The following is a 14,376-nucleotide window of genomic DNA, read 5'->3' on the forward strand; positions in this document are numbered from 1 at the left end:
GGGGGTAAAATAAACAATAATTGATTTTTTACTTTAATATTTATTACATAAAATTTCATTTTAAATTTAACCCTGGACTGGTATCTGATAGCGTAAGGCTGATCACCTTTCTTTCATGTTTTAAAGATCAAGATCACACTGCCTTTATATGATGCAGTGCCCTATGCACCATCGGGTACGGATAAGGGTTTAAAAAATAATGAATTGCATAATATTTCCTTTGCATTCTTACAAAACATATAACCCTATTCTGAAAACATTTCTAAAGAAACGTTTTGAGTGTGTCCTAATAGTTGTTGACAAATCTGGAGTATCTCCAATTATAGGAGTTATTTTTCTTTTTTTTGGCATCTCATCATGGATGAAGAAGAATATTGAAGTCTGGGCTTTTACGGGGCTGACGACCGTCATAGACTTATTAAAGTGATCAATTTACACACGTGTAACATTCATCAATTCTACCCATTATTATTAACCACACAACTCAAATTTGGAAGTTCTATATATATTTATAATTTCTAGTTATATATATTTTTCTTATGTAAATGAACGTATCGTCACGAGTTCTGCTTAGTAAGGCGTTCACTAAAAATATAGAAATGCATTGTTAAAGAAAAAAAAACTAACTAACTAACTAACAAACCATCACGCCGCTTCCCCGCAGAGGTAGAGGTAGAACGCCATACCACTCTGTTTTTGCAAATATTCTTCGCCTCTTCCACGTTCATGCATCTCTTCATACATACCCGCTGATTGTTACGACTCCTTACCTGACCACATTCAAGTATTTGGCATACCTGATCGTGCCATGTTTTTCTCGGTCTTCCTCTGCTCCTTTTTCCAATTACATTTGCTCCATAAATTTGTTTTACTGTTCTTTTCTCACTCATTGTGAAAAAAAAAACTCATTTCAACATTCTTATATTAAACCAACTTTTGAATTTTTTTTCCTCAGACAAATAAACTTGTAGCGGTAGGAACTGCAAAGATGTGTAAAAGGAATATATTTTTCACCTACTTGACCTGCAGGAACCAGGTATGTCACCCCATAAGTACTAAATGCGAGATGGGGATGAAAAGGCCAAGTCGTCAAAATCAAATAACTTATTAATTTAAATATATGTATGTTTTTTTTTTCTATTTTGTTCAATAAATATCACTTTTTTCTGTTGCTTGGTATTTTACAGTTGGTGGACGTTGAGGATTATACCAGTTCATGTTTTATAAATTGCATTAATATGAACGTGACGTACTCGTATTGAGATGGTATGGGCACATAGGACGTAGAGAACCTCAACATATTGTAAACCAGGCGATCACCATGGATCTTCCTCAAAATACATCTAGAGGAAAACTAAAGAATTTATCGATGCCACAGAAAGATTACATGATTCGAAGGCGTGACCTAAGTTACGTTTTATATGATAGGAGCTACCTGAGGACGAGGAGGGCTGACCCTAACAATCTTCAAAGGAGATAAGTTTGAATAGAGCGAGGAAGAAGAAAAAGAACGTGATGTACTCGTGAAGCTTCATACTAACCAAGCTTCCTCAAAATGAATTCTGAATAACGACTATTTTTTATGTAGTATGAACCGTACTTTTTTTTCTTTTTAAATATTAATCATAATATTATCAGCATTTACAGCAGGTATGTATAAGTATAATGAATGTAAGAAGCTTTACACGTTTCAATATTCAATGCTGCGTTTAACTTTTTTTGATCAAATATTATATGGTTGGTTAACAGAAAACGAGTTAAGTCTAACTTTTAATTAGTGTATGGTTTTTTAAAGAATATGATATTTTGTATAATAGTATAGTGTACTGGCAAATTAGAAGTTTGACAACTCAATTTGAAAATGTTTTTGTTGTTTTTTGTTGGTGAGAAGGGTTCCATTGTTTAATCATATATGTATATTAATGTTATGTGTTATGTATGTGTGTATTATTCGATTGATTTAATATATTTATATATAATATATATATATATATATATATATATATATATATATATATATATATATATATATATATATATATATATATATATATATATATATATATCATTAAGTCTATATAATAAATACAATAATATCAAATGAGAATAACTGTCTCCGTATGATTTTTATTTTTTATTTTTTTAGCTGTTAAATGCACTCGACCAAATGAACAATATTACGATTGTATGCCTTGTGTTGACTCATGTGACCAACGAACAAGTTGTACCGATGCCTGTGTGAAGGGATGTACTTGTAAACCCGACCACGTAAAACATAGTGTAACCAATAGTACATGCATTCCATTAGCGGACTGTTGTAAGTAGAAATCTAAATGAATAAAATGTGTAAATGTTCTTTCAATTTAACTCAAAATTGATGGGGAAGAATACTCCGACTTCTATATTCATCTTCATCTTGCTTATTCGATGTTGAATCAACAAATGGACTTTAAGGAAAATTAATTTGCTTATTGATCAAAGGAATATTATTTTTAAGTGCGTTCCGAATATTACAATTCTCCATCGTTTAAATACGAGTATAAACTGTATTTGATTATAAATGTAGAAGTTTTCACCAAAAAGTTACATTTTCAATATTGCATAAAAAAAAACGTTCAAATGCGAATCTGTTCTGTTTACTGTATCCTGTCAAAATCTTAATCAAAACGTGACCAATCCTATGTTAAACCAATACGCAATCATAAATCGCACCAAAAGGTAACAATTTTACAAGCTAGAATTCCTGATGATTTAAAATCATTTAAAATGAGAATTTAACAATTTGGTGAGAACCTTCACAAAAAATCGCTTTGGAAATAATAAAAATATATGCATATTAATTTCCTTAACACTGAGTTTAGCAGTCAATGCATGTTTTAGATAAAACATGTACGGCACCCAATGAAGTCTATACTAGATGTGGATCCTGCCCTATAACCTGCGAGAATAAGGGAACGTCATTCAGTTGTGCATCTTACTGTAGAATAGGCTGTATCTGCAATGACGGATTTGTGAGACACAATGGAATCTGTATTCGGCCAGAGCAATGTCGTAAGTTACTTATGAAATGTGTTTTTTTTTTTATATTTATTCCTTAATTTTATGTTTTTTACGTCATACTAATTCATTTAAAACATGATCAGACATTTCATAAATGAGAATTTTAAATACTGATATTTCATCGAATGGCCAACCAATCAAATTTCATTAATTGATTGGGCAGTCACATTGTTGTAAAATCTATCCATTTTTAATTTAAGTTTTTCTAAGTAAATAACAATTTTTCTAAAAATCTATCATGACACGCATGCATTCTGCACCATTTTCTACACAAATGATGTTTCGAAATACGTGTCACAATAGGTTTTCAGATATAGTGGTATATACAAAGTGAAACTTCAAATTAAAATAATCGAGATCCACTGTAATTGTTGGAATTAATTTAAAATTATGTGCTATTTTTAATGATTTTTTTTTCTAAATTTTTACTTATATGTTCATCAGCCTCCATATACATTTTTTCATACTTGCTATCAAGTTTAAGGTCTTAGGTACGATTTCCAATTTACCTTAATATAATAAACGATCGAATAAATGTTTCAACAATTTTATCAATGCCCTATACAACATTGGGTGTGGATTAGGGTCACTTTTTTTTTTTTTTTTGATAATTTTTAGTCGGTATTTTTTATTTGTTTTTTTTTTACTTGGCCAAATTTCCGTCAACCAAAGGATCAGGAGTAAAAAAATAAATAAATAAGGAACTGTTGGTAAATGTGATACTATAATTACTTAAAATAAAAAAAAGACAGCTTTTGGAATATCATCTGAAATATATATTGAATATATTTATAGTAAAACCTGTTGATTTTTTTCGAACTCTTAACCGTCATAACTTTTTATTTATATCCAAGTATAATCATACCCTTTGTATTAAACGTTACGTGCTTTCTGTACTAATATAGCTATTTGGTAACATATTATTTTAATTGAAGATTGAGTTTAACGTTTTAAATGAATTTCAGCTCCAAAATGTACAAAACCCCATCAAGAGTACAAAAGTTGCGGAACAGCTTGCCCGGCTACTTGCGGAAATAGAAATCCGATCTGTACAAAACAATGTGCCCCGGGGTGCTTTTGCAAAGCTGGATATATCCTGAAGGCTGAAAATGGAGATTGTGTTCCTCTAGAACAGTGTCGTGAGTGTGAAAATGTTTAATAATTTAATGAGCATTTTAGCATCTTGGCATTTACGAAAAAAAGTATCGTGATAAAAAATGAAAGTCTGAGCATTTACGGGGCTAATGACCGTCATAGGTTGGTTTAAGTGATCACTTAACACACGCGTAATATTCACTAATTATACTCATGATTGACATTTACAAAGTAAATAAATTAACTGATCAAGTTATGAGCCAAAATAATAAAATGAAAAGGATATTTTCTAGCGTTTCTCGTGTATATAATTAAAATCCATGATTCAGACCTCACATAAAAATGAAAGAGTTTCTGCTCAATAAAAAGCTTCTTTTCATGTCACTAATAGATGTCTCTAGTGAAGTTCTAGTGATTCGAGAACAATGTTTAAAAATTTGGTTCATATATATAGAACTTCGAAGTGAAATTCTAGTGATACAAAGACAATTTTTTTTAATTTTAACAATATATATTGATACATGTAGATTTGAAAAAATAATGTGTAATAAAAATATATGAATGTTAAAATGTCAATACTAAGTTTAAAAAATGTTGGATGAATTTTGTTAGAATATAAAACCTTTAGATGCTCTTTAAAATGCACTTTTGCAATTGAAATGGGGATGCTTGAAAGAGTATAATGTCACATAATATCTAGTTATTATCTCAATCACCTCGATTTATTTCCAAACTCAAAGAGGAATTCGGCATTTTATGGTCGTTAATATGACAACCCTCATAAGGTATTTTGAAGTTTTCATATGCATATAAATTACAAATATGAGAAATGTTTGCTTTAAGTACTTTATTGAATAACATTTTGAGTGTGTCCAAATATTTGTTCACAAATCTGGATTGTCTCCAATGAGGAGTTATATTTTATATTATTTTTTGTTATCTCAACACAAATGAAGATCATCTATGTTGAGATGTTAAAAATTTTGTAAAAAATATCCCCAAATTGGAGATAATTCAAATTTTTGAACAAGTATTCGGACACTCCCAAAATGTTGTAAATAAATTAACTTGTTAAATTACAAGCTAAAATTATAAAATGAAAATGTAATTTTTTAGCGTTTTTCATGTATGTGATTACAATCCAGGTTTCGAAACTCACACACAAATGTAAGTGTTCCTGGTAAATAAAAAGCTGTTTTCATCTCTCCATAGACGTCTCTAGTGAAATTTTTATGATTCGAGCACTATGTTTCGAATTTGAACAATACACATACATAAGTTCTAAGAATTTGAGTAGTGTGGTTGTCAATCATAGGTAGAATTGGCGAGTGTTACACGTGTATAAAGTGAACACTAAAACCAACCTATGACGGTCGTAACCCCCGTAAATGCCCAGGCATCCATATTTTTCTTCATCTATGTTGAGATGTCAAATAAAATTACATCGTTGAATATATACAATACTGAAACCATTATTCCATCTTAAAACTGTTTTAATAACTGTTAATCATAGGTCATTTACAAAGTCTCCGCGGTTTTTGGCCACTAGATGATGTTAATGCCCATAAATATATCAAGCAGCACTAACCTGATTGTTTCAAATAAATATGTGCCTAAAAGGTGAATGAAATATTTTGGTTTAAAAATGTACCAAAAAACCGCGGAGACTTTTTATATGACCCAAATATATATTTATGGGTTTTAGGTTTATTCATAACAAAATCACGGTGTAATTTATAGTTTTTTATTTTTAGCTAAAACCCCTCCACCCAAGAAGTGTAACCTAACCTAACCTAACCTAACCTAACCTGATTGTTTCAAATAAATATGTGCCTAAAAGGTTAATGAAATATTTTGGTTTAAAAATGTACCAAAAACCGCGGAGACTTTTTATATGACCCAAATATATTTACGGGTTTTAGGTTTATTCCTAACAAAATCACGGTGTAATTTATAGTTTTTTTTTTATTTTTAGCTAAAACCCCTCCACCCAAGAAGTGTAGCGCGAACGAAGTTTTCCACCCCTGTCCATCCCCTTGTCCACCAGAACGATCTTGCTCCAGTTTGTTCTCAGGATTTGAACCTTTGTGTCCAGTTCAGTTAAACCCGAGTGTTTGCAATCCTAGCTGCTTGTGTAAACCAGGATATGTACGAAATGACAAGAAAGTTTGCGTGCTACCTGAAAAATGTAAGATATTTTTATATTTATTTTTTAATTGAAAAAAAAAAAAGATGTATTGATCTAAGTATTGTATGTATACCTCAATAGTGTAAGGGTCAGCACGCTCGGCTACCGTACTAGAGGTCCCGGATTCGATTCCTAGGGGGGTTAAATAATAAAAGGATTTTTTCACTCTAATATTTATCCAATATTACCCTGGACTGGTACCTGAAGCGGATGGCTGATCATTTTTCCGTCAAATTTTAACGATCAATAAAACACTGTGTTGATTATTATGCAGTGTCCTATGCACCATCGCGTGCGGATAAGGGTTTGAAGAAGAAGAAAAAGTATTATATTTATTCTAAAAAATACATGTTAACCCTTTTTTTTATTTTTATCTCAATTCGTAATCCAATTAATTTAGTCCCAACTGAGATGTAAAGCATATCTACAATATTTTTTGCCGTGTTAAAGATTTTGTTTTTAGGTTGCACCGACCCTAATTCCGAATTGATTGACAACCCCAAGTGTTGTCCTGTGCGAACCCTAAATTTTCGCCATGCAGAATGAGGTGTCCTAAGAAGGGCTGCCAATGCAAAAAAGGTTTTCTGAAAAAGTCGCAGGACGATCCTACATGTATTCCTGTAAAGGAATGTAGTAAAATGAATTTTAAATAAAGAGAGGAAAAAAAAGAGCTTAAAGTTTAACATATACAATATAATACATAATCATAACCGAAAAGGTAACCATAAAATAAATAAATACTTAAATTATCATAAATGTTTTATCTAAATAAATAAAATAAAAAATATTTACATTTTTTTTGTAATCCATTCGATGTGACTTCGATAATAACTGACTTAACCACGATATCATAACGTACCCTTAATTTAAACTATTACTTTGTAAATGTATGTAATAACTAATGTGTAGATTTCATTAAACCATTGATTTTTTATAAGTAAACCGCCGCCGCCGTTCAAACAAAGTTTGCACATTTGAGTTAAACTGAGTTTAAAGTTACTGAGTAAAAAAAATTGAGTTAAACTGAATAAAAAAATGTGATTTCATAATATTTAATTAAAAATAGGGGGAAAATACTTTTGTTTTCAGAAAAAAGAGTCATGGTTCTTTGGAAAGGATGATATTCAGTTAACCTAGGCGGCTCAAACAGAGGGATTGAGATCCCCCATTTTGAATTTTAAATCGATAACTTAAGTATTATAAAAGCTACTTACTCCATACTTTTTGGAATCTTAAAAATAACATGAAAGAATACTTGCCGTTATTTTATTTTTTCAAATCGGCAAATGTTTTAAAATATTGTTTTTGATTAAACTAAATAATAAAATAAAAATCTAACAGCCGATACCGCGAGTTCTACGTACTTATATATGAAGACCTTATTTTTTGTCTGTTAGCGACATGTTATTTCTTTTACTATAATAAATGTGGTATTACCACAAGGAGAGAGTTAAACAACTGGATTACTGCGTTTTCATTTGATCCGATTTTGAGCTTTTCGCATATCCTCTCGCTCTCGCTTAGTCGGCGCTCGGCTGCGCGCGGGAAAGGATGTGGAATCTGTGACTCTGACCTTACGAATTACGAGCTACGTACTACGATTTCCATACAAATTTAAACTGGGGTCCTTTGGTACCCCGCTTTGGATCACGTGTAGTTTTTAGATGATTTGTATGAGAAGGGTTAAAAGCAATGTACGAATCCTGTTTTGATATTTCAAATTCTACAATGTTTTAAAATAAGGGCATACGATGTTTTATTCACCACTTTAGCCTATTATATCCAAAGACACAACCTCCTTGGAGATATCATTTACAAACTAATACATGTTCGGTTATAATTGCCGAACGAGAGAAGCAGTTGCCCATGGGAGCTATTAAACTATGATTCTCTCGGTTTTACATACACATTAAATCTCGAGAACTACCGAGTTTAACGACTTGAGACGACGTAGTATTAGTGACCATGGGATGCTTAATATCGAGCACTTCCTGACAGAATATCGCATCTGCCAATTTGACAAGAATGCTACTAATATAGAATATATTATCACTTTATTTAACTGCAATATATTTAAATGTATCCCCTGATTTTTCCCAGTGAAGCATTTTCATATCGTCTTTGGTAAAACACTTCATTCTGCATGGTAGAGGAAAAACAGGGTTTGCACAAAATTCTCTAAGACAATCATTTGGGGTTTTCAGTTTGAAATTATGGTCGATAGAACACGAAAACAAATTCTAAAACGTTTTAAACAAAATAAAACAAATAACAGATACGTAATTTTTTCCACATGAATTTTATTTCCACATGAGTTTCATTCTGATGATGTCGGTTACAATAAAACCCAGTCAATGTCAGAAACCCGAAGAAATGTTGGATCACAACTTAAATTTAAATATTTAATAGTTAAGATTTAAACAATGAAGAAAAAAACAATATTATAAATGTACATATAAATATATATATATATATATATATATATATATATATATATATATATATATATATATATATATATATATATATATATATATATATATATATATATATATATATATATATATATATATATATATATATATATATATATATATATATATATATATATTTATATATATATATATATATATATATATATATATATATATATACATATATATATATATATATATATATATATATATATATATATATATATATATATATATATATATATATATATATATACATATATATATATATATATATATATATATATATATATATATATATATATATATATATATATAAATATATTATATAAATATGTATATATAAATATATATATTTATATATTTATATATATATATATATATATATATATATATATATATATATATATATATATATATATATATATATATATATATATATATATATATATGTATATATATATATATATCAGGTTATAAGAGAAAGGTTAAATAAATAATTCATTGTGATAATAAGCAACTTTTTGTACCATATGTGCGTGTGTGTAGTTTTTCAAAGAAATTAGACTTAAGTGTGGATTCATGAATAAACCTATTTATTTAGAGATTTTATACAGATGAAAACGTTTTGCAGTGTCAACATTTACTCTAAAAAGTTCTCAAGCAATCACTTAGACATTCGTGCTCGTATGTGAATTTCACGATACGAGGTGCTATAATTCTAAATCCGAGAGTAGTTGAAAAAACAGGCTTCTCGTTTTCAATTTTCAACTTCATATCATTAGGTTTTCTTATCTGGCGGTACATTAGATTTCAAACGATGAAAATAATTCAATTTAGGTACATACTCGTATACGCGTATATTTAATAAGGTTGTTATGTTTATTTCTTTAATATTACGCCTGTGTTTTTTAAATTGATTGATTTTTATTTGATTATATTAAATTCTTTTTAATGTAGAATAACACAGATTTTTTTTATTCATTCACATGGAAATGCTCCAATTAAAGTAATAAAATTCGATATAACAAAGGTTTAAAATTTAGTAATTTAATAATTAGTAAAAAGAAGGATAGTTTTAAAAATTGTCATTTTTACAGCTTTCGAGAGTTTACTATAATTTATTTTGTATTCTATTTACAGAAAGATTTTTAGAGGAAAATAACAGTAAAGATTAAGAACGTTTAATACTGAAACAAAATAATTCGAAAGTCCTTAATAAAAAAAAGGTTTTGCTTTCAGCTTGATATTTCCGATAAAATCTTTTGCTACGAAATAAAGTATAAAATTTAAGACACTGTACAATATTTTTTTAACCTAGAATATTTTTTTTATAATTTAATTAATTTCTTTTTAAATTATTTTATACTATGAAAGTCTTTCGTACATTCCAACAGTTTTTTTTAAAACTTTTTTTAAAAAATAATTTGCTATCCAATATATTTTATATGCATCGAGGCCATGTCCCTATTAAACCATTTTTAATGGAATCGCAGAAAAAACGTTTCCCTTTTACTCTTTTTCAGCAGACAATTTTTTTTAATTCCTTTTAAAACCTTTATTTTATGTGACTATAATTTTAAAAAATTGGCGTGATTATTAAACTTTGCTCTAAAAATTCCCTCAGGAAGGGAATTGTATGACAAAATAAATATTTTGCATAGAAATCTGCGAATAAAGCGTTTCAAAAAATTAGTTTAAAAATTAAATTTTATTGCTCAAACCCTTATATAAGTTACTAGGCGTACATTATAACTAAAACAACCATCATTAATTATCCTATCCTAATAAAGATCCATGTTTCATGTTGGCGGGGAAAATAAAAACTTTATTCCCAGATTCCTTTCCATTTACACCTTACACCTGAAAAAACTCATATTGACAATTTTTTGTTTTATTTTCTAAAGGTTGCACTGATCCTAATTCGGAGTTGATTGACAATGCTAACTGTTGTCCTGGAGGAACTTGTGCCAGTCCTGAATTCACTCCCTGCTTGATGCTTTGCCCTGCAAAAGGCTGCCAGTGTAAAAAAGGATTCTTAAAAAGGAGTAATACAGATACGATTTGTATTCCTGTAAATCAGTGTCCCAAAAAAGTTGTTCCAAAATATAAATAAAATATTCCGAATAAACTTCATATTATAATTTCAATGAATTATAAACAATGAAATATACATCCATGAATAAAATAAAGCATTAAACTTTTTTTTTTTGTATTCCTAATAAATACTTAAACTAACAACTTGTATTACTGATTGGTAAACAATGGTAAAATTGCCAGTCTGTATCCAAGATTCGAAAACACGATGGTAAGTCCATATATCGCTCACTCCTTTCAACAACGTCATAAATCAAAAAACTTTGATTTTTCAGGAGAACGTTTTTAAAGTTTAAAAATATAATACAATGTATTAAAAATAAATATCAAGCCAATTATTGAACATTTTACTGTGCAACAGATCTTTTTAGGTAAAACCTGTAGGTTTTTTTTTCCATTAGAAAAATATTTATTTTATTTAAAAAAAATAATAAAACAATACCTTTTCTTCAAAATGCAAAAACAACACCTTCTGCCTTGTAGCGGGTAAATATTAAGTTTAAAATATGCCGCTTTTACTGGGATATAGTACATTTTCCAAGCATTTCGAAAATATTGCACAACTGAAAATTGTCGATTTTTGAAATATGACGTTGAAAGGAGTGAGCGATATGTATATCAATGAGGATGATGTGTGTAATATTACGAGTTCACTTATACTTAAAACTACACATTTTTATAATACAACAAATTGCGTAAGAAGTTTATATATGTACGTATCGCATTAAATTAATTATATATCAGGTTTCAGACATGGAAATTGTCCACTTGGCTACTTCGTGTATATGCAATAAATTCAATGTTAACAGTTCTGTTTAAATATTAAAAACGCTTTAATATTCTTAATGTTCTTGAAAAATTGTAAAAACCATCAAAATTAATAAATAACATGCCTGATTATAGTTACACCAGCTTTGGTTTTAATTTTTCCTTCAGTATTTAAGCGCAACAGAAAAAAAACAAACGTAAATTATGATCGTTACGTTCTTATCAAAATTTTTAGGTACTTATATGTCTTTTATTTAACGTACAGACTTTACAATGTAACAGATAGCAAAAACTTGAAGTGACACTTGACATTATTTGAATGAATTATTTTTCGAGAACTTCAATATAATTTACATCAAACATCCAACGGCACATATTACAATACAAGTATTTTTCTTAGTGTCTAATTTAAGGTACCCGTAGTTCATTTTGTAAAATATATTAAAAATATTTGAAAAAATATATATTTCGAGTAATTCTTACTAATATCAAATTTACTTTAATCAAAAATATATGTCCTATTTACGTCCAAGAACAATAATCACTTCGTTGAAAACAAATTGGAATATTAGTTTAGACAGCGGTCATCGAATAAATTATTGGCTTTAAGTTTGTCTTTTTAATAGTTCCTGTCCAATTTATGTAATTCCTACAGACCCATAAATGATTTAAATCCTAAGATTAGAGTCATAATAAATTTTAAAATGTATCCACATTCGTTTTCAATTACTTAGGGATATTCCATATCTGTCCAACGGTTCTATCATATTTTCACAGGAATAATTATTGTAGGCATATATATAATATATACGTTACATTATGATATATACGTTCCGTAATGAAAATATTTTACCATACTATGGAATTTTGTGCAAAATATCCTTTTTCTTAAATTAAGGGGAAATTTTTCTGATTTATTAAATCTTGTTTATTTTCATCAGCCAGTCAAACCTGACAAAATTTGTCTCCTAAATTTGATACGTTAAATTAAATTTTAGAGGGGAAAAATCAATTACTGTTGTATAAATTTTGGAGAATTTGTAAGTGAAAAGTTTTTTCGACATACGAGTATTGCCGAATTGATATCGAGGTTTGCTTACGGTGAAAGAATCTATTTTCTAGAACGTCTAGAAAATAGACTTTTTTAATATAATTTTTAATTTTTAACTTATTAATAGTTTTTTTTTAATTAAAAAATATGCATGTATATTTACATAAAACAAAACATAACCAATTACAATATTTCTGCAAGCAAGCAGTTTTGACAGATAAAATCGATATAAAATATCAACTCTCTCTATGCACTGAAATATAGAAAATTCAATGACGACAACAGGCATTTTAGTCTATACTTTTGCATTTGCCAAAAATTAGGATTCACTGCATTATCCATAATACTAGATTAAGTAATCATGATTTTTATACCTAGACAATAAAAAAAAAACTAACTAACCATCACGCCGCTTCCCCGCAGGGGTAGGCAGAGAGAATCGAACGCCACACCACTCTGTCTTTGCAAACATTCTTTGCCTCTTCTACATTCATGCATCTCCTCATACATACCCGACGATTATAATAATAATCCTAGACAATAATCTTATCCGAACTATTATAAAGAAGTCATCGTGGGTCTCAATAATATTTAAGGAAACTAGAGCATTCGTTCTACAAAAATTAAATTAAATTTTCTTAAAAGCGCTAAATAACTAAATTAGGCAACAAACTTTTTTTTTTAATTCATGTAATAAATTTATACAATTCCTTTTCATTTAAAAACATTTGAATTGTCTTTATAGCCACGAACTATTATTTCATTTATATCTAAGGTCGATATTGTGCAGAAAAAAATATAAATTAATATTTCTCAACACTAAATTTTTTATATACCATATTTTACAAAAGAATTAAGGGTTATAAAAACATAAGAGATTTGAAACTCTAAAGGATATCGTTTTACTTTTTATCATTTATAATATTTCATGACGTTATCCGATATTCTTCTAATGAAGGGAAAGATTACGATATAATCAGTTGATTAATTGGAAATAATACCTACTAATTCCATGTTATGTATGGCATACCATGATGTTGGAAAATAAAATGATGCATATTTGGTAAAATCAATATCGATAATCCTAACAATTGAAGGCACTGAACCCCTTTCTTGGTAAATAACTTATAATTCGAATATTTAACGTATCGAACTGAGCAACATCTATCATTTTTTTATACATAAAAAAAGAAATACGAATTTTCCTGTTCTTTTGATTTGGTTTCTCACTTAAGTGATTATTTATTGAAAGATGTTTATATGCTTCTTCTTCTTCTCTTCTTCATTTTGTTGTAGGCCTTGTGGCCTGTTTTTAAGAGGGATTAGCCTCCTTCGATGTCGATTTCCAGCTATCGACCTATCTCTTTGGTCTGCCCGGGAGTCGTCTACTATGGTGTTGGCCGTACAGTCCGATGTGGGGGAGTCTGGATGGTTCCATTCTCCTCACATGCGCATACCATTGTCTCCTTCGTTGCCTTCCTCACCTAACGACATCTTCGATCTCGCATATTTCCCTGATCCTGGCGTTTCTTATTCTATCTCGAAGACTCTTGCCCGATATTTATATACACTGTTGTCAAATTTCATTTGTATGTAAGTTTTGATTTTTATAGATGTGGAATTTGGTCTGTTTTTGCTGCCAT

The 14,376-nt window shown here is 29.0% G+C and overlaps 1 protein-coding gene across 1 annotated transcript in view; it reads left to right on the forward strand.

Moving 5' to 3' along the window:
• LOC148299654 (zonadhesin-like) overlaps positions 1-11,009 on the forward strand; it is a gene marked incomplete at its 5' end in the record, with an annotated part of 30,896 nt that extends 19,887 nt beyond the window's left edge. The window contains 6 exons of the mRNA XM_088275843.1: positions 1,030-1,036; positions 2,147-2,317; positions 2,881-3,051; positions 4,026-4,199; positions 6,131-6,343; positions 10,725-11,009. Of these exons, the coding sequence (XP_088131969.1) occupies positions 1,030-1,036; positions 2,147-2,317; positions 2,881-3,051; positions 4,026-4,199; positions 6,131-6,343; positions 10,725-10,933 (945 nt within the window). The remainder of the gene's footprint in view (positions 1-1,029; positions 1,037-2,146; positions 2,318-2,880; positions 3,052-4,025; positions 4,200-6,130; positions 6,344-10,724) is intronic.
• Positions 11,010-14,376: the final 3,367 nt, after the last annotated feature.

This window comes from Brachycentrus maculatus, unplaced genomic scaffold (genome assembly GCF_059751285.1).
Source record: "Brachycentrus maculatus isolate JH-2025_06_01 unplaced genomic scaffold, ASM5975128v1 h1tg001012l, whole genome shotgun sequence".
Taxonomy (NCBI): domain Eukaryota; kingdom Metazoa; phylum Arthropoda; class Insecta; order Trichoptera; family Brachycentridae; genus Brachycentrus; species Brachycentrus maculatus.